General features: G+C 29.1%; 2 protein-coding genes across 2 annotated transcripts; both read right to left on the reverse strand.

Annotated features, from left to right (window-relative positions):
- Positions 1,679–5,427, reverse strand: LOC109354242 (uncharacterized protein YwbO). The gene is made up of 8 exons (XM_019596601.1): positions 5,307–5,427; positions 4,166–4,333; positions 3,931–4,050; positions 3,777–3,820; positions 3,516–3,641; positions 2,466–2,550; positions 1,973–2,029; positions 1,679–1,890 (listed from the first exon to the last, which is right to left on the reverse strand). Exons 2-8 carry the CDS (start codon positions 4,307–4,309, stop codon positions 1,813–1,815), a joined length of 654 nt encoding a protein of 217 aa, XP_019452146.1. The 5' UTR covers positions 4,310–4,333; positions 5,307–5,427; the 3' UTR covers positions 1,679–1,812.
- Positions 8,300–18,709, reverse strand: LOC109354079 (epsin-3). The gene is made up of 5 exons (XM_019596437.1): positions 18,404–18,709; positions 17,945–18,067; positions 17,659–17,820; positions 16,632–17,218; positions 8,300–8,311 (listed from the first exon to the last, which is right to left on the reverse strand). Exons 1-4 carry the CDS (start codon positions 18,508–18,510, stop codon positions 16,642–16,644), a joined length of 969 nt encoding a protein of 322 aa, XP_019451982.1. The 5' UTR covers positions 18,511–18,709; the 3' UTR covers positions 8,300–8,311; positions 16,632–16,641.

Consider the following 18,958-nt stretch of genomic DNA (forward strand, 5'->3'; position numbering starts at 1 on the left):
GTGGGTTGATGCTGAGATGAAGATTAAAACAAAAGTTGGGTTTGTAAATAGTGAAACATGGAAAGATAATGGACTTTTATTGAAATCAACATGCATAGAGAGATGCTGATATTGATCAATATTCTTCCTCTTGAAGCAGAGTGTGCTAAGGAAAAAGATAGCATCTTTCTTACAAATTTTGTGGTAGTATTTTCATTATTGCCATTAAACATTTAAAGTTTGTGGGGTAAATTCTTTCCTTCTTCGATTAGGCATGTCGAATAATTTATTTCCTCTTTTGGTGGATTGACATGGTAACTTAAGAGTGAATGATTTATTTCCCTTATTGGAGGGTTGACATGTGATTTAAAAAGGGAAATTACTTCCCTTTTTGAAAGTGTGGATGAAAGTTGATGAGAAATGATTTGTTGTCTTTCTTGGAAGGAGGCGTGATAACATTCAAAAATAATACTTAAAAGTCGTTTGGGAGTTTCCTTATTGGTATAGGTGTGTTCAATTGTTTCCTTATTGGTATGGCATGCACAATGACATTATGAGGCGTATGAGAAGTTACCTTATATGCCAAAAGAGTTTATGATCGTGTTAAACAAATTTCCTTACATTACTACCATTGAGTTAAGAGTGTGATTTTGTTTCCTTTTTTAGGAAATACATTGAACTTAGATATCATTGGGTGTATGACTCATCATCAAACCATTCAAGTTTAAATCCAAGAGAGTTACGGTTGTAGTTAAGAATATTTTATTTATTTCATTCTATGAGTAGTTTTTTGAATTCAAAATAATAACACTTTGTAAGGGAATTTCGTGTGAGGTTGGGGATGATTATAATCGGAAATTAATTAGTTTTTATTGTCTTAATTAGGCTACTAAAGTGTTTTTATTATGTGCAATTTTCGTGGAGCAATGTAGGCAGCCACAAAACTATATATAGTAAATTTTTCCCATGAAATAACAAGTTGAAATTTGTTTAGATTAATTCTTCTTTTAGTTGAGCTTCATTCCTGAACTTAGAACTTATCAAGACTTATTCTTGTGGCATTCAAAGGCTTATCACCGTTGGTGTAACACCTTAACCTTGTTCTTATCAAAGATCCTTCCTTGTGGTGAACCTTACCGACTTATCAAACACTTGTGTTTGTAACGCGATCACTTTCATTTCTTAACTGGTTCTTTTATCCAAATCATATACATCTCACCCCTTGATCATACTCATTCACACATTCAACCCATATCCATACCAAAATACATTCACAAAAATAAAAATAAAAAATAAACATAAAAAACATGACCACATATTAATTCCATTAACATTCCATATCATTTTCATTTACAAAATTGCGACTCATATAAATTTCATAAACAAATTACATTCCGCAAGTTAAGTTTTAGACAAGAACAATTGGCCAAAACACAAACCATCCCTTAAAAATTCTTATCACTATGGAATCTCCTTGATTATACAAAAAAAAAAACTATTGTGTCAAATCTTTTGTTGATTACATGGTCATGTATCTATGGGTTGAATAACTTATTGTGTTCATAAAATATTAAAATAAAAATGTTGCAACTATAGCTTTTTAGCTATGATGTTTCTATGTAAAATGTAAACAAATCCAAACATGTAATATAAGTAATAATTGTTTACTATACCAAAGATATGCAATGAACAATACATAAACATTGTCTTAAGTTATGTTCATAATCTTTGACACAGTATTATAAATATTTCATGTAAATAGCACTTCTTATTTCTAATGGTTCAAACTTTGCATTATTACATAGAACAATAGAAACTTGCATGAGATGAAAATCAACTTGTAGCAGCTTCAAAAGCTTTCAAGAACACCTCAGGGGGTTGGCCACCACTCAATTTCTGATTTCCATTAATCTGTCAAATGATTAAATGTGTCAACATTTCTGTGCTGATCATTATGATCATGAACAAAATGAGTTGAAGTTTATACACTAACCACGTAATGTGGAACGCCGTTAATGTTACTCGAGTATGTTTTGATCTCTTCCACAACCTATGTAGATTCATAGAAAGCAAGAACATTGGTCATGTTATTTCTCATTCAATTGCTAAGGTATACATGGATTACCAGAAAATGCAATGTATTGCATATGTAAAAGATCAAAAGGAAGAAAAAACATTGAACATTTTAAGTTAGAAAAACTAATAATTCAATATCCATAGAATGGAATGAATTTTAGTCATCATTTGGATTTAAGTAAATAAGATTTTGCTTAAAAGAGAGAGGATCAACTTACTTCAGGAGTAAGTTAAAAAAACATGTTCCACATCTTAGTCATCCATACTACGAAAATCGAATGTTTCACGTGATTTGAATTAGTCAGTACATCTGAACCATTAGATTCTCATAAAATGAATGGATAAGATGTGGAGTCGATTTTTTTAACTTACTACTGGAGTAAGTGGATCCCCTCTCTATAAAAAAATACCTCCTTCAGCCCATTGTTGGGGTCCTTTAGAAACTCTTCTGCTCCTTCTATACCAACCTTGGCAGCAGATTCAAGAAGAAACTTCCTGCATCCAAGTTGAAAATGATAATGCTTATAATTTAGGAACTAGATTCTATGAGACTTGATACAAATGTTCTGTAATAAATATTATTAGCTAAATCCAACCACAAATGACCATCCCTGTTTTCTATATTTATTTAATATTAGACATCGAATTCCACTCTACTAGTCCTTTATATTAGAGTGAATACACACTTTAGTCCTTAAAAAATTTCGCTGTACCAATTTGATTCTCGAAAAACATTCAAATTAGTACTAATGGTCGTGAATGTAAGTCAAAATAGTCTCTATCAGTTGTCAGAGAACATACTAGAAAAGACTAATTTGACTCACATTTGATAATTTTGAGGATCATTGGATCTTTCAATTTTTAAGGGACCAAAGTAGGTATTTACTCTTCATATTATTCTGGATTGCACATAGACCTTAATATTTAAAGAACCTCTGCAGAAGAAATTGGGTTGTGGTTTCCTTTTCACCCAGCAGTGAGTAAAAAATGAGATATTAAACCATAAAATAATGAGAAAAAATATTAAAGCATAAGTGTCAATTGAATGTTTGTATCATTCATCTATCATAAAGCAAAACATTTTTAGAAGAATGTAAGGACCAACTCTCCCTGTTATGTAGAGGCTCAAAAATGGCTTTTGAGTCCTTTGAGCCGGAATCATGGATAATGCATAAGCCGATTTTACCTTGCGCTGAAATCCAACTTTTGTTTAGAAGAAAGAGGGTGAGAAGGAGTGAATTCCTAACAACTTGGCCGTAAGTGCTCTGGTATCATGTTAGGTGGAAGCTCGAGAATGGTTTCAAATCTCTAATGCAGAATATCACATTAAGGAGTGTCTAATGGCTTAAAGTAAAATACTACAGAAAGTTCTATTAATTTTCATGAACTAATTGAGCATGTAGTAACAAAATAACCAAATATAAGAAAAAGTTTAACACGGACACGAAAAAAGTGCTTACTGGTCACCAATGTATTTTCCCTGTGTGAAATAGCCAAGGTTAAGTTCTTCCACCAGATCATGTTGCTTGTCAAGACCCTGTTGTCCGGCAAAATATATAAGTCTGTGGCTGTCCAAAGTGTTTCCCCTGTGCATCGTTAAGACAAATGTTAGCCGAGTCGAGTTTAGACAACTCTTGGTAGATCTCAACTTTTAAAGCAGTTCACATATGGATTATAAGATTTTGTGCATTGATAAATTGTAAAATTATTCTTAATCTTACGTGAGTCCTGATATGCTATATTCCAGACCAACATTCCTGAAGACCTGCCAAATACCAAATTGATATAATTAAATTCACCGATGAGATGGATTATAAACTGTACAGCCAACAACAACAAATGACATTGAAGGAATGATGTAACAAAATATAAAACCTCTGACATCCGCGCTCCAATCCCCTCTGATCGGGATCCAAACTTTTTTCTGTAATACTCCCTCTTGTCAGTGCCTTCTTTAGGGGCATTAGGGTCAAGTTGATAGGGATGCCACTTTATCTGTAAATACAGATAAACAGAAAATTAGCACCCGAGTTCCGGAAATGCCAAAGATATTTGTCCTAGGCCCTGGATACAAACACATACATGCAGAGAGAAGGGGAGAGAGTTAGACCTCAAAGTTGTATTTATCCTGAGAGGCAGCTACGGCTTTGTCTAGATTTTTTTTGCCAACAAAACACCATGGGCATACAGTATCGGAACTAATATCGACTCGGACAAGCTTCTTTTCAGAGTTGGCACTGTTAGTCTCAGCCATGATCCTGCTGTATCTGCAGTTTCTCTGGTCATAAATAAACATCAAGTAAGATTGCAATGATATAAATTTAATATTCAGATATTTTATTTCTTCGTGATCATGAAAATATTACTGCAAGGGGACTGATGCTAGAAATATTACAGACTCTGCAGATAGTATAAGCAAATTAACTCATTGAAGCAATGCAAGGGAATGGTTCCGAATTCCGATATTTCTTACAACCACCTCTTCCTTGCGAGATGATTTTTGTAGGGTAATGAAAGGAAGGAAGGAAACGGCTTGAACGACATGACACTTATAAGGTGGCGCTCAAGCTCTTACTTTCCTTTCTCTCCAAAAACCAATTCGCAAACAGACCCTTAGAGTATATATTCCATAATTGTTTTTTTAATTTCATGGCTCTTGAGTCTTTTCCTTCCGTAAATCGCAGATAGACTCTTAGGCTTTCAAATCAAGTTTTTCTATTCCATCATGTTCATGTTTGTACTTCATTGGTAACAAGGAGGAAAAATCATCTACACAAATTGCTCATAAATCTCTTATTGACTATACTTTTTCAAATTTCCAATTAAACCATTACCCCATATTTCATACACCTATATTTTCCTTCAAAATTAAGGCTAAACTAATAAAATGAGATAACTTCTCAAACCCCCTTAGAGTAAATCGAATCCTATCATTTCATTACTCAAAAATACATCTTTTTAAGACAACATAATCCCTATCATATGCAAAATCAACTAAGCTACACAAACATCAATTATAACTAGCATAAACCCAAGTTTCTGAATGATAAAAAAAATGCATTTTTTTTCTTCATCATAGCAACAAATCATGACCCAAATGAATCCCATGATCAGATTAAGAAAAAACACAAACACAAATCATAAAATAAATGAAAAAAATGAAAGTTAGAGAAAGATAAGCCCATAATTATAAGGGAATTAATGATTAAAATTAAGAAGAAATTGGAATAAGGGAAAAAAAGGAGGAATACCCGAAAGGCTAGGAGCTTTGAAGAAAAGGTTAGAGAGAGAGGAGAAACACCAAAGTTGAAAAACTTCGCCAGAGTTTGTGATTATATTGTTACTTGCAAACTTGAAGTTGAAGTTGTTTTTTTGTTGTTGGATATAATAAGGTAAGAAAAAAAAACATTTTAGTTCGGATATTATTGATTAGCAAAATATTTAATAATTAAAATTTTAGTTTAAATATAATTTTTTATTAATTATAAACAAGTTGTATATGAACTAATATAACTTGTGGAACAAAAAATATTCCCCAGAAATAAAAAAACATAGTGGGATTCGTGTCTATTTTTTATTACACAACGTGTTGAAATGAAAAGTGTTGACCGTGTATTCGATTCAGATTTGCTTTCTCTTTTCTGATTAGGGAAGACTTTTATTATGGGGTTGAGATTTCATAGTTCATACCATTTTAATGAATTTTTTAATTATAATATTTATGTAATGTTAGATTGTCAGTCTAAAAAGTTATACACAAAAATTATATTATTTATCATTCATTTAAATTATATTTTTATAAAGTCAATAATAATTAAATATAAATAATGAATGATATAATGAAACTTATACAAGTGATTAATTTTTAATATATACATTTTTTTTCATTTTTTAGATACTATCTATCAAAGATGTGAATTTTAGACTTTTATTATTGTGTATCTTCACACTATGTATGAGGAAGTAATCTAAAATCTTTCACTATAACTCACATTTTAATGAATATTTATAAAAGAATCTCTTGGTATTTTTTTTTATCATGATATTAATGTAATATAAATAAGTTTGTGGTATTAATTTAGGATCATTATAATTATCTTAATGATTTCAGGTCAATTGGTAACCAATTAGGACTTTTTATAAGTTATTAAAACAAAATTTATAGGTTACTAAGAATCGTTTGTATTAAAAATAATAATTTATTGATTCTTTAATATGATGGGTTTTGAGTAAATTTTTACTAAAAATATAAAAAGAAAATTCATTAAAAAATCTCACTAGGACAAGATGAGTATGACTATGAATGACGTCACCTTAATTCAATATTTTCTTGAAGAGTGCAAATAATATCAACAATAGCGGCTACTATAAATATTAGTTTTTTTAATTATAGAAAAAACACGGTTTCCTTTTTCATTTCATTATTGAGTTCACATTACACGTTTGAATTTCTTCCGATTTATTAATTTATAATTGTTTTCTTGTTTCTTTAGAAAATGTTAAGATTTTTACTTTAATATCTTTGTTTCTGTGCCATATTATGGAACTCTACAGGAAATTTGAAAGGCAAGGAAGAATGTATTATGGATTTAGTATACACTGATTCCGTAAGAGTTTTTTTATAATATCAGTAAATCATTTATTATTGATTTGTTAACTATTATTGACTTCAAACAAAAGTAATACAAATTAATAATAAATGATATGCTGACGGTATAAATTTTTTATAGTATTGGTACATAGATTTTAAATTCATTTAGGACAAAATGTTTGACATTCTATTTTATTTTTGTTATTACTCACATGTCCTAATGTACTAGCCCAACTTTGAGGATTTAATATAATAATATAAGATGTCCAATATTTAGATTGACACATTAGGTCCAACAAGGTACAAAATTCAATGTATAGGTAACTTATAAGAGAAAATACCTTAAGAGCCTCATAGGGTACAAGACTAATTGAAAGGACAATAACATGAAACATGACATTATTTAGATATTCATTTGACACACGATATGCTTATCACATCATTTACTTATAAAATATCTTTTATAATTTTTTGTGTCTCACTTTCTCTCTAGCATACACTTGTCAGCTGAGATCATAGGTCATTTCATGTACTAACATAAGATAATCTTCAACATTATTGAGACAGTCTTAGACCGATTCTTAGACTGGTTTAAGGCCGATCCTATCAACTCCAACTCATTTCAACTTGGAGGACATCATTGCCATGTCGTCTCTCGACCAAAAGAAAATTTGTGTCTTCTTAAACTTTCTCATACCATGATAACCACAATAAATAAAGCTCAACACCATAGTCTCTAGACGCGAATGCATTATCCACCTATTGAGTGTGGGATCAAGTATCCATTCACTTTGTCCTGCTATAGTGTTGTAACTCCACACATCATATGAAGATATGAAATCTGAAGTATAGCACATATTGACACAATAGCTCAAAATTTGGTGTCTTCATTTTTAGCGAGGGGTCTTTACCACATCTCATCTTAAATCCATGACTTCTTAATCCTAGAAATGACAACATGCATGAGTAGTAGTTACCTGCTATTTTACATATTGACGATTTTACTCGTATTTCATATATATGTACAGGTAATCACTTGTAGGTTTTTCACAAGGACATATAAGTGTATATCATGTCTAATTAAGAGTACTAATATATTGTATATATAAAGGAAATATGTAGGTACCAATATCAATGTATTCATATATATTGTAGGTACTTTTAAAAAACCTGTTTCTAAAATTCGCGAGTCATTTGTGACCTACGCTTATGTAAATTTTGTTCACGAATCACAACATTTTTTTTGCCATCCCTATTTAATCTTTTTTCTTTTCTTTGCTATAGCCTTTGGATCAATCCTCCAAAAGATATTGCATTCTACATGTTTAGTAGAAGAAGAAAATATTAAATCTTAGAATAAACAAATATATAAATGAAAAAGTGAGAGTTAAGAAATGCTTATTTTTTTTAATTTTAGGAAACTTTGGTAATTTGGTTGTGATTTTAACCTTTCACTTTTTTTTAAGAGAATAAAGTATCCCCTGGTATAAGGAGATAAGTTATCTCCTCCTGCTACTGAAATTATGACATGTATAATGTTTTATCATTTTATATAAAAATATTTTTAAAAATAAATAAAATAGCACACATGTCACATTTTTTATTTTTACCGGTTAGGAGAGATAAGTTATATCTTGATTTTTTTTTAATTCAAATTTCTTCTTTCTTTTCCTTTCAACTCTCTTCAATTTCAAATCTTTCTCTCCTCTTTTTCCGTATGTTATGCTTTCTTCCCTCTATTCCTATCAAAACGCTGCGTTTCATTCAATCATTCTCACATTAGAGTAGAAACCCTAATTATATCTAAACCATTTTTCTAGAAATTAGAATGATATTTGGGGTTTGTATTAGCTTAATTTAAGTACTGAAAAATATGTTTACTTTATATTTATTATTTTTGGGGATTTTATTTTCCAATTTTATATTCCATATTATGTGTTATTGATCCTTTGTTTCTGTATAGTATAATTGTATTTATTGTCATCTGTTTCAAATCACAAATTTCAGTTGCACCCTTGGATTAATTTGAACACTATTTAAAGTTTTGAAATTTTTGGAGTTTTATTTTTTTTGGGGATTTATTTTCATATTTTATCATTCATATCATGTGTTATAGATGCTTTGTTTCTGCATAATATAATCATTAGTTGCAAAGTACAAAATTGTACTTGTAGATTGAATTGAATGATTTCTTTGCATCCTCATTTAGATTCAAACCTATTATAACATGATTTATGATAGATCATTATGACGTTGTTTGATCCATGTAGCTGACCCCACCTAGCGAGAGTAAAGCTTGGTTGTTGTGTAGTTTAGAAGTTTCTAGGCTTCTAGCATCTCCTTTTTTTGTTGGATATGATAAAAGTGGTTGACAATAGTGAAGCTATACCAAGTGGTAACTATAGTAAGGATAATTTGATTTTATGTCTCTAATGCAAACTAATATATTGTTGTGGTTTCATGCAATTGCACCTGTGAATGTAAATAACGAACCCATTCTGATAGGAATTTGGATTTCTTTAAGAAAAGATGGAGATTAACTCCTCAAAGGACGCAATTTTCACTTAATGATTGAATCTTTCTCCTATATCTTATTCATTCAATTTAAAAATAATAATTATTCTCAATGATTTTCAATGCTTAATTAATAAAGTTGATGGAATTTTAATTGCCCTATTAAATCTCGTATCTTTCTTCCTTTCTACTCAAAGAGGGGAAGTTGATATAAGACCAACACAATCTGTTTTTGGTTTCATTTAATTAAAAATGATTAAATAATAGATATGCATAAAAAATGTAAATTTTTTTATATCATCTTCATCTTAAGAGGCAATGATAGTTAATATATGATGTTTTGACAACAAAAATAATATAATTAATAAAATGTATCAAGGATATAAAAGGCAGTTAAAAGTTAAGACAATTAGGCGAAATATTAATGGGGTTGGTTTTGCGACTATCAAATGTATTCCTTCACATTTTGATAAGGAACTAACCCTTTGAATATATAACTGTCCCTTTCAACACCTATCGCTCCCATATAAAGGCACAATTGTTTTAAATTATGATTGTAATTATGGTTGTGGAGTATATTTTAAAGAGTCTAAAATGTGTGTATTGACAATATAAAGTTTTTTTATACGGTTATCATATTATTCATTATTGATTTGTATTACTTTTGTTTGAAAGTCAATAGGGATCAATAAATCAATGATGAATGATTTGCTGACAGTATAAAAAACACTTTAATGTATACATATTAAATCATATTTTAAAACATTGTGGTTTAATAATGCATGTTTTTTCATTGTAATAATGTTAATGCTTGAAATCGTGTTGTAGTTGCATTTATTTCACTAAAATGAGTGGCCAAAATAATACCCAGTAAATATGAGCAAATATGTGATTTGATGTTAGTATTCTAAGCATTATCTTTACCTACCAATCTACCATACATCTTATTTTTGCAAATATAAGTTTGAGGCAAAGTAGTATTCCTTATACTGCCGTTCCACTATTGATTAAGTCATTATGTGAATCTCCTAACCATACTCCCGTTTGAAGTAGCTGTTGTCTTAAAAAATTGTCATTCCATGTCTTATTGTTGAAAATAATATTTAATAAGTTTGAAGTGATACAATTTTAATCACACCAAATGTAAATGAAAAAATTGTCATTCCATTATTAGAAAAATATTTAATTATTAAATTTTTACTTTTAATACATTTTTAATAGTAACACTTGTAATAGTGATGCATCTTTAATCATATCAAGTGACACATGAAGTGATACATATGCAAGAGAGCATGATCTAATGTCTTAAAAAAATTGTTATTTCATGTATCAACTATGGTGATTGATTCTAGAAAAATATTTGATTAATAAGCCTTTAACTTAAATATATTTTTCAACAATCACATATGATAATACATTTTCATTCATATCAAGTCATACATGAAGTGATATATTTTTAGGGATACAAGATTTATTTCCGAGACACAAAGAGAGCACTATCTTCTATGTTAAAAAAATGTCATTCCATATGTCAACGATTGCGATTAATTATAAACTTATTTAATCATCAATATCATAATTTAAGTATATTTTTTCAATAGTGAACACATGATTGTATATATTTTTATTCTTATCAAGTGACAATGAATTAATACAAACACAAGAGGGCACCATCTCTTGTCTAAAAAATTGTCATTTCATTTGTCTCTCATTGGTTAGAAAAATATTTAATTATTAAAATTTAACATTAAATATTTTTTCCAACACTAACACATGAAGTGATACATTATTAACCATATCAAATGACACATGAAGTAATATAGACATACGAGAGCATACTTTATTATCTTAAAAGTTGTCATTCCATATGACTTTGATAGGTTAGAATTTTTTAATTATTAAGCTTTTACTTTAAATACACTTTTTCAACAATAACATATGAAGTGATATATTTTTAATGATATCATGTGACACATGAAAGTGATAAAGACACAAGAGGGCATTACCTACTATCTTAATAATTGTTATTCTATGTGTCAATATTTGTGATTGATTAGAAAAATATTTAATTATTAAATTATAACTTAAATATATATTTTTTAACAGTCACACATGAAGTGATACATTTTTAATCATACTAAGTGATCCATTTTTTGAGACACAAGTTTTGTTTATGAGAAGCAAAGAGAGCACCACCTTTCATGTTAAAAAATGTCATTCCATGTATGAGTAATTATGATTGGTTAGAAAAATATTTAATTATTAAAGTTATAACTTAAATATATTTTTTAAGAGTGACACATGATGTGATACATCTTTAATCATACTAAGTGAACATTGAAATGATATGCAAGAGAGCACCACCTACTCTCTTAAAAAATTGTTATTCTATGTGTCAAAAGTTGTAATTGAGTAGACAAATATTTAATTATTAAAACATAAACTTAAATACATTTTTCAACAGTCATACGTAAAGTGATACATTTTTAATCATACCAAGTGATACATTTTTTGGAAAACAAGATTTGATTTCAAGACACTAAGAGAACTCCATTTTATGTTTAAAAAAATAGTCATTCCATGTGTCAGCACTTATGATTGGTTACAAAAATATTTAACTATTAAAATTTTAACTTCAATATTTTTCAAGAGTGACACATGATGTGGTATATTTTTAATCATACCAAGTGACACCTGAATTGATACTGACGCAAGAGAACACCTTCTGTTGTATAAAAAATTATCATTTCATGTGTCTTTGATTAGTTAGAAAAATATTATATTATTAAATTTTTAACTTAAATACATTTTTCAATATTGACCCATGAAGTGATACATTTTCAATCATAAAAAATTACATATGAAGTGATACAAACACAAGAGAGTACCATGTAGTATCTTAAAAAATTATCATTCCACGTGGTAGCAATTATGATTGGTTAGAAAAAATTTAATTATTAAACTTTCAAGTTAAATATATTTTTATAAAAAATGACACATGAAGTAATACATTTTTAATCATACCAAATGACATATGAATTGATACTTTTTGAGACATAAGAATTGTTTATGAGAAGCAAAGAGAGCACTATATGTTGTCTTAAAAAATTGTCATTCCATGTGTCACACTTGTGATTGGTTAGAAAAATATTTAATTATTAAACTTTTAACTTCCATACATTTTCTCAATTGTACATGAATTAATACATTTATAAGGATATCAAGTGACACCTGAAGTGATACATTTTTAACGACCAAGTGATACACAAAGAAGAAAACACCATCAATTGTGTGTGATTGATTAGGAAAATCATTTAATTATTAAACTTTTAACTTGATTATATTTTTCAACATTAACACATGAAGTAACACATTTTAAATTATGCAAAGTAAGACATGAAGTGATACAAACACAAGAGAGCACCATCCGTTTTCTTAAAAATTGTCATTCCATGTTTCAACAAAGATAATTGGTTAGAAGAATATTCAATTATTAAGCTTTTAAATTAAATAGTTTTTAATACTTTAGACATGAAATGATACATTTTAATCATACAAGTGACACATTTTTAGACAAATATATTTGTTTTTGAGAAACAAAAAGAGTGTCATTTGTTGTCTTAAAAAATGTTATTCCATGTGTTATTATACTTCTAACTTAAATACATTTTTTAACTGTGATCCATCAAGTAATACAAGAAGTGATACATTTTTAATCATACAAAATGACACATCAAGTCATACAAATGCAAGAGAGCACCCTTTCTTGCCTTAAAAAATTGTCATTTCACGTGTCTATGATTGGTTAGGAAAACATTTAATTATTGAAATTTTAACTTAAATTCATTTTTCAATAGTGACACATGAAGTGATACATTTTTAATCATACTAAGTTACACATAAAGTGATACAAATGCAAGAGTGCACCACTCGTTGTCTTAAAATTGTCATTTCATGTATTTGTGACTGATTAGAAAAATATTTAATTACTAAACATTTAACTTTAATACATTTTTTTTCCAGTAACACATAAAGTACTTTTGAGCTATTGTCATATGGTAAGTCTTGCTTGTTGACATAATGATTAATGATCCATTCTTAGTTATTGGGTTTCATTTGAGGCATTGCTTTTGAATGGTGATGCAGGTATTGGTATGGGAGAGTGTAGCTACATAAAGGAAAATAGAAACATACACAGGTGCCAGAATAATCTACAATGTTTTTGAATATGTAATGCTAGGTGCCTAGATAAAACATGTGTTTTTGGCTTTGCATTTTGAAAGTATAATATATAGGTTGTGAGCATTAGATTATTCTCTGAAATTTGAATAAATTTTATCTTTAGCAACATTTTAAATTTTGTAACTTAGGCAAAAATGACTGTTGAATGGTCTAGACTAAGAACTTTTTCTCACTTGCAACACACCTTAGAATTTTATGTTGATACAATTATAAATCAATGATTAACAATTTTGATTTTAATTCATCGAGATTTCTTCAAGAGCTCGGGTTATAATCCAATCTAAACCATCTCATGACACTGCACCCGAGAGCTTTTAAAACATCATGTTGCAGAGATTAGGCAACTAACAATTTTGCCAGTTTTCATTTTTATTTCGAATGCAACATGATTTTATATATCTATGTAGATCCACATGACATTTACATAAATGTACAGAGTAAAGAAGGCTAATAGTGAAGTTGTGGTCCTTGTGGTCCATTACTCTTCCTGTAAAGTGCAAATCTTCTATGCCGGTTATAGGGACTACTATATGAAATGAAATGATTGCACACATTTTTGTTTAAACTAGAGATAAATATCCTTTAGCACCCTTTCTTTTGTGTGCTTTAAATTAGTGCCTAGTTCTTTGTTTTCACTTCCAAGGCAAACAAAGAATCCAAACATTATTATTAACCATGGGGTATGATACTAACACAGAATTGTTAATCAATGATTTATAATTGCGATTGTATTTTTAGAAGAAGAACCACCAGAATCCTTATTTATGAAGGAATTGAAGAGGAGAGGTATGCCACCTCCATCATTGGTTATATGACTTATGTTAATGACTCAGACAAATTATCGGAACTCAGTCAATACAGTGAAGGTTCCAAAACTGATTGTAGTTATGCTAATACAACAAAGCTTGCAAAATATTTAATAAATATGTTGATTGCATGTGTTATCTATAGTAATTGTTCAATTTCTTAGTATTACCTCAATTAATATCGACTTTTTACTTATTAATAGGATAAAATATCAGAGAACTTACCTCAAGATCAAGAATATGCTGCTAATTCAGGTGTTCTATTAAAAATATTAGGTCATCCTAATGATGCAATTGGAAAAGTCTATGGAGATGAACATTCAGGTCGGATGCATGGTTTGGTCATTGGTATTTGCCTATCAAGTGAACTTTTCTAGTTTTTTGAGTTCTAGTGGTTGGAGTCAACATGTTGAAGAAATGCGAACTTTGGAAGTAAAGTTGCGAGCACTATTTTGCATTTTGATTTATCATTAGGAATTATAAATGTTTAATATTTGGTATATGTATAAGACTTGTTTTTTAATATAGTATGACACTTACATTACTATTATTATAAGTTAGCAAATATTTCATTTCATTTACAAATTTTCCATTATGTTATAGAATATAAAGATTGTTAAACAATCAGTGCATCAGGAGATGAAGGTGTATGAAAATTTTGGCTAAAAAACATCTAATTTGCCATAGGTAGAATGTGGAAAAAACCATTTGCCACAGATTGTATTTGACTAGTTTGTCACAAGCGAGTTGTGGTTAAAAGAATTTAATTAACAAATTAGCTATGGTCAAAATCATGGCAAAAGGAAACTAAGTCGTGGTTAAGTAAATGTTACCACACTTATTGGGACCGTAGCTATAATATAAATTGACCGTGGTTAATATTTTGTAATGCCCTTAATTGCTGGGCATAACCATGGCTACTCCCTTTTGCTACGGTTTTTTAGTGCAATAGCCACGATTTAAACCGTGGCTAAGAGGATATTTTCTTGTAGTGAGTTATGCATTTTAATTATACCAAGTGACACATAAAATAATAAAGAAGCAAGAGAGCACTTTCCGTTGTCTTAAAAATTGTCATTTCATGTACTAGCAATGATGATTGGTTAGAAAAATATTTTATTATTAAATTTTTAACTTAAATATAATTTTTCAATTATGATACATGAAGTGAAGCATTTTCAATCATACCAAGTGATGCATGAAGTTATATCTTCTTCAAAGCAAGATTTTTCTTAGACACAAGGAGAACACCATCCCTAGTCTTAAAAATTGTCATTCCATATGTTAACAGTTGAAATTAGTTAGGAAAATATTTAATTATTATACTTTAACTTAAATATTTTTTTTTCAAGAGTGATACATGAATGGAATCATTTTTAATCATACCAAATGAGACATGAATTGAGGCAATTGTAAGAGAGCACAATCTTTTGTCTAAAAAAATTATCATTCCATGTGTCTATAATTGATTAAAAAAATATATAATTATTGAACTTTTAAAAAAATAAAAACAATTTTCAAACTCTAACATATGAAATAATACATTTTTGACCCAAAACATTTCTTTCCAAAAGGCAAAGAGAGCACCATTGACCCTAGTTATGAGATTTGTCTAAAGATTTCTCATATCTACTATAAATTAGCCTATACACTAACAATCTAAGAGTTTTTATACCAATCATGTATCATCAATTATTGATGTATTAATTATTATTGACTTTTAAATAAAATTAATATATGAATGATAAATAATTTACTAAACATATAAAAAACTAAATACTTAAATGTTAAATTCCAGTTATAATGCTTGGGCCTTTTGAACGTTTGCTAATAAAATTTGGTGTTTTGTGTATCAATATTTTAGACAAATATTTTAAAATTAGTCAAATCATTAAATAAAAGACAATAAAATTAAATATTACATTAAATTATTTATAATAAACACAGATTTTTTCCTTTCATAAATAAATTACTTTGAAGTAAAAATAGGATAAATATCCAAAACATGTATTTTTACTTCATAGACGGGACAAAAGGACATTGTTAGCCTCTCGGCCAGTAATAATTACAGTCCATGAGAAAAATGGTGATATATTTTGTACATGCCCATTGAAAAGATAAATAAATTACTTAATAATACAATATTTTCGAAAAGAAATAAGATATTGTCTAAGTTGTAATTTTTTATACTATACAAATATCATCCATCATTTTTTGTATAATCAAACTTATGAGTAATAAACTAATTTCTTTTGAAATATATAATTATTTCTTCCAATAAACGTTGTCATCAAAAATAAAAAGTTTGATGTATCTGAAAATTCAATATAACCTAGACCAATACCTTGTTTATTATTATTTATCATTTATTTAAATACACACTAATAACATGTTTGGGATATGCCCATTCTCAAATTGACAACTTATTTCCCTCTAGAACCAAAGTGAATTTTGGCGATCGAATTTCTTTTTATCAGTTCCCCTAGTCCCATTCCCAACATCAGAAACACATCTGAAATAACCAATCTTTTCACAACTTCCTCCTATATCAGCATTACCAACAATCTTTGAGTATATTCCACTAACAAACCCTTTTGGTTTATCCACTTTTTCATCATCAGAATCAACCAAAACATCTTTCTCTTGATCACCTACACGACCATTCCAAATGTGGTTCTTGTCCACATTCTTTGATCGAAACACTATGTTACTATCTTTGTTAAGGTCATGTTTGTTCAGGATCAGGTGTTCATTTGAATCCATGAAAGTAGGAGTAGGAGGAGTGCTACTATTGGTAGAAAATGAACAAAATGATGATGAGCCTGGTGATGCTTCAAAAGAGGGTGATGATAATGATGATGAAGGAGAGTTCACCGAACTTCCAAAACCTGTTTGAATTTCAGTTGTTAATCTCAGAGCCTTCAAACGTGCTTGTCTTAGATTCTCTCCACCTTCTAAAAGTTTGAGTACTTGGTCTGATAGCTTTTGCACTCTAGCTCCCCAGTCAAACCTGAAATAAATTAAGTAAATTGATTCATGGTTCCTGTTTTCTTTTAACCACAAATATTTGGTCAATAAGTATAGTTTACAATTAAGTAAATTAGTATGGTAAGGTTTTATTGGTGTGTGACTGTCAATAAGTATCATTTATAATTATCGAATATTTAATATTTTGGTCGATCTGAATATCTAATAAGATCTTAAAACATTAGATCAATGTCTTGTTAAAGGTTGGTAATGATTGTGAATGTTGTTTCCTATTTTAAAATGTTCATACACAAAATAGTGGGAAAACATTATAAAGTTCTTTTCATTATTTCTTGTACAAATCTTCTGGACATAAGAAATAGTATGAAATTATGGGTTACGTTCACCAGGAAATAAATAGAATGAAAGCAAAAGTCACATTCATAATTATTAATATATGGGGTCTAGATTTTGAGAGATTACCCTCTTCCATCAATATGTGTAAACCTTCCTAGTTCTTCAATAATTTCCACATCACATTGAAACTCAAGAGCAAATTCTTCAGGACCATGAGTTAGCAAGAATTCAAGAAGAATCAGTGCTTTGTAAGATTGCCTCCATTGAACCCAATCTATGGTGTACAACCTGCAGTTTGAATAAAATAGTAAATAGCAATAAGATATAACTTCAGAGAAGTAGCATTGTAAACTTGAAATGCTTAATATGCCATCTTAAAAGATTTAATAAAAAATGCACTGAAGAAGCATACCTTCTATGAAGAACATCAACAACCCTCCAATATTCATCTACATCAAATGATGCATCTGCAATTCTAGTCATTGTCTTTGCATCAGGGCTACAATCATCCTTATTTGTTGCTTCCTCAGCTAGCCTAATGATGTAGTAGTATTATATGTTATACCCTTTTGAATCCGGATTAGCCAATTCATTAGAAAACCATAACTAAAAACAAATTAACAATTTTTTTGGATAAGAAAAATGAATCAACAAATTATTCACTAGAAATTTGAGTATGTAAAGCACATAATTATATATATATATATATTAATTTCCTAACCAAAGCCTTATATAAATGATGATCAAAAGATTTGTTCCTGTCACTCACATAACAAACCACTCCTCTCTCTTTATATATATATATCTATGTATGTGTATATGTATATGTATATATATTAATATATAAATATAGACACACACAAACACTTACAATTCAACTTCAGTAACATCAGTGAAGGTGATCCTAGCAGATTTGTACTTTTCTTGTATGAAACTTGTTGTCTGCTTCTTGATTTGATTCAGCAATAGGCTACCCATCACTACTTACAATATCAAACTATCAACTTTGTTGATTATCAATATGCTAGTTCTATTGATATATCTAGGGTTAGACTAAATAGGCAACAAAAAATTTCTGGGGGAAAATTTGAAACTGAAATTAAGCATGGTACTCTAGAAGGATATAAGGATAAACCATGGAAGTGAGTTAATTTACAGGCTATAAGAACACCATAAGTTTATGGATAGCCAAAATTATAGCTCACACAATGTAATAACAGTGTTCATTGCCTCTAGTCATAATTTTCTATAAAAGTATAAGATTGGCCATACTGAAAACTAGGATCTTCACACAATAACAACCATCAACATTTACTCCTTTTGTTTAATTAAATTGATATTAATTGCCCCTCCCCTTCTTCCTTGATGGGTTAATGATCTCCTTACCAAGGTTTGGCTTAATAAACTCATTTTCATTGAAAATTAA

This window comes from Lupinus angustifolius, chromosome LG08 (assembly GCF_001865875.1).
Source record: "Lupinus angustifolius cultivar Tanjil chromosome LG08, LupAngTanjil_v1.0, whole genome shotgun sequence".
Lineage (NCBI taxonomy): Eukaryota > Viridiplantae > Streptophyta > Magnoliopsida > Fabales > Fabaceae > Lupinus > Lupinus angustifolius.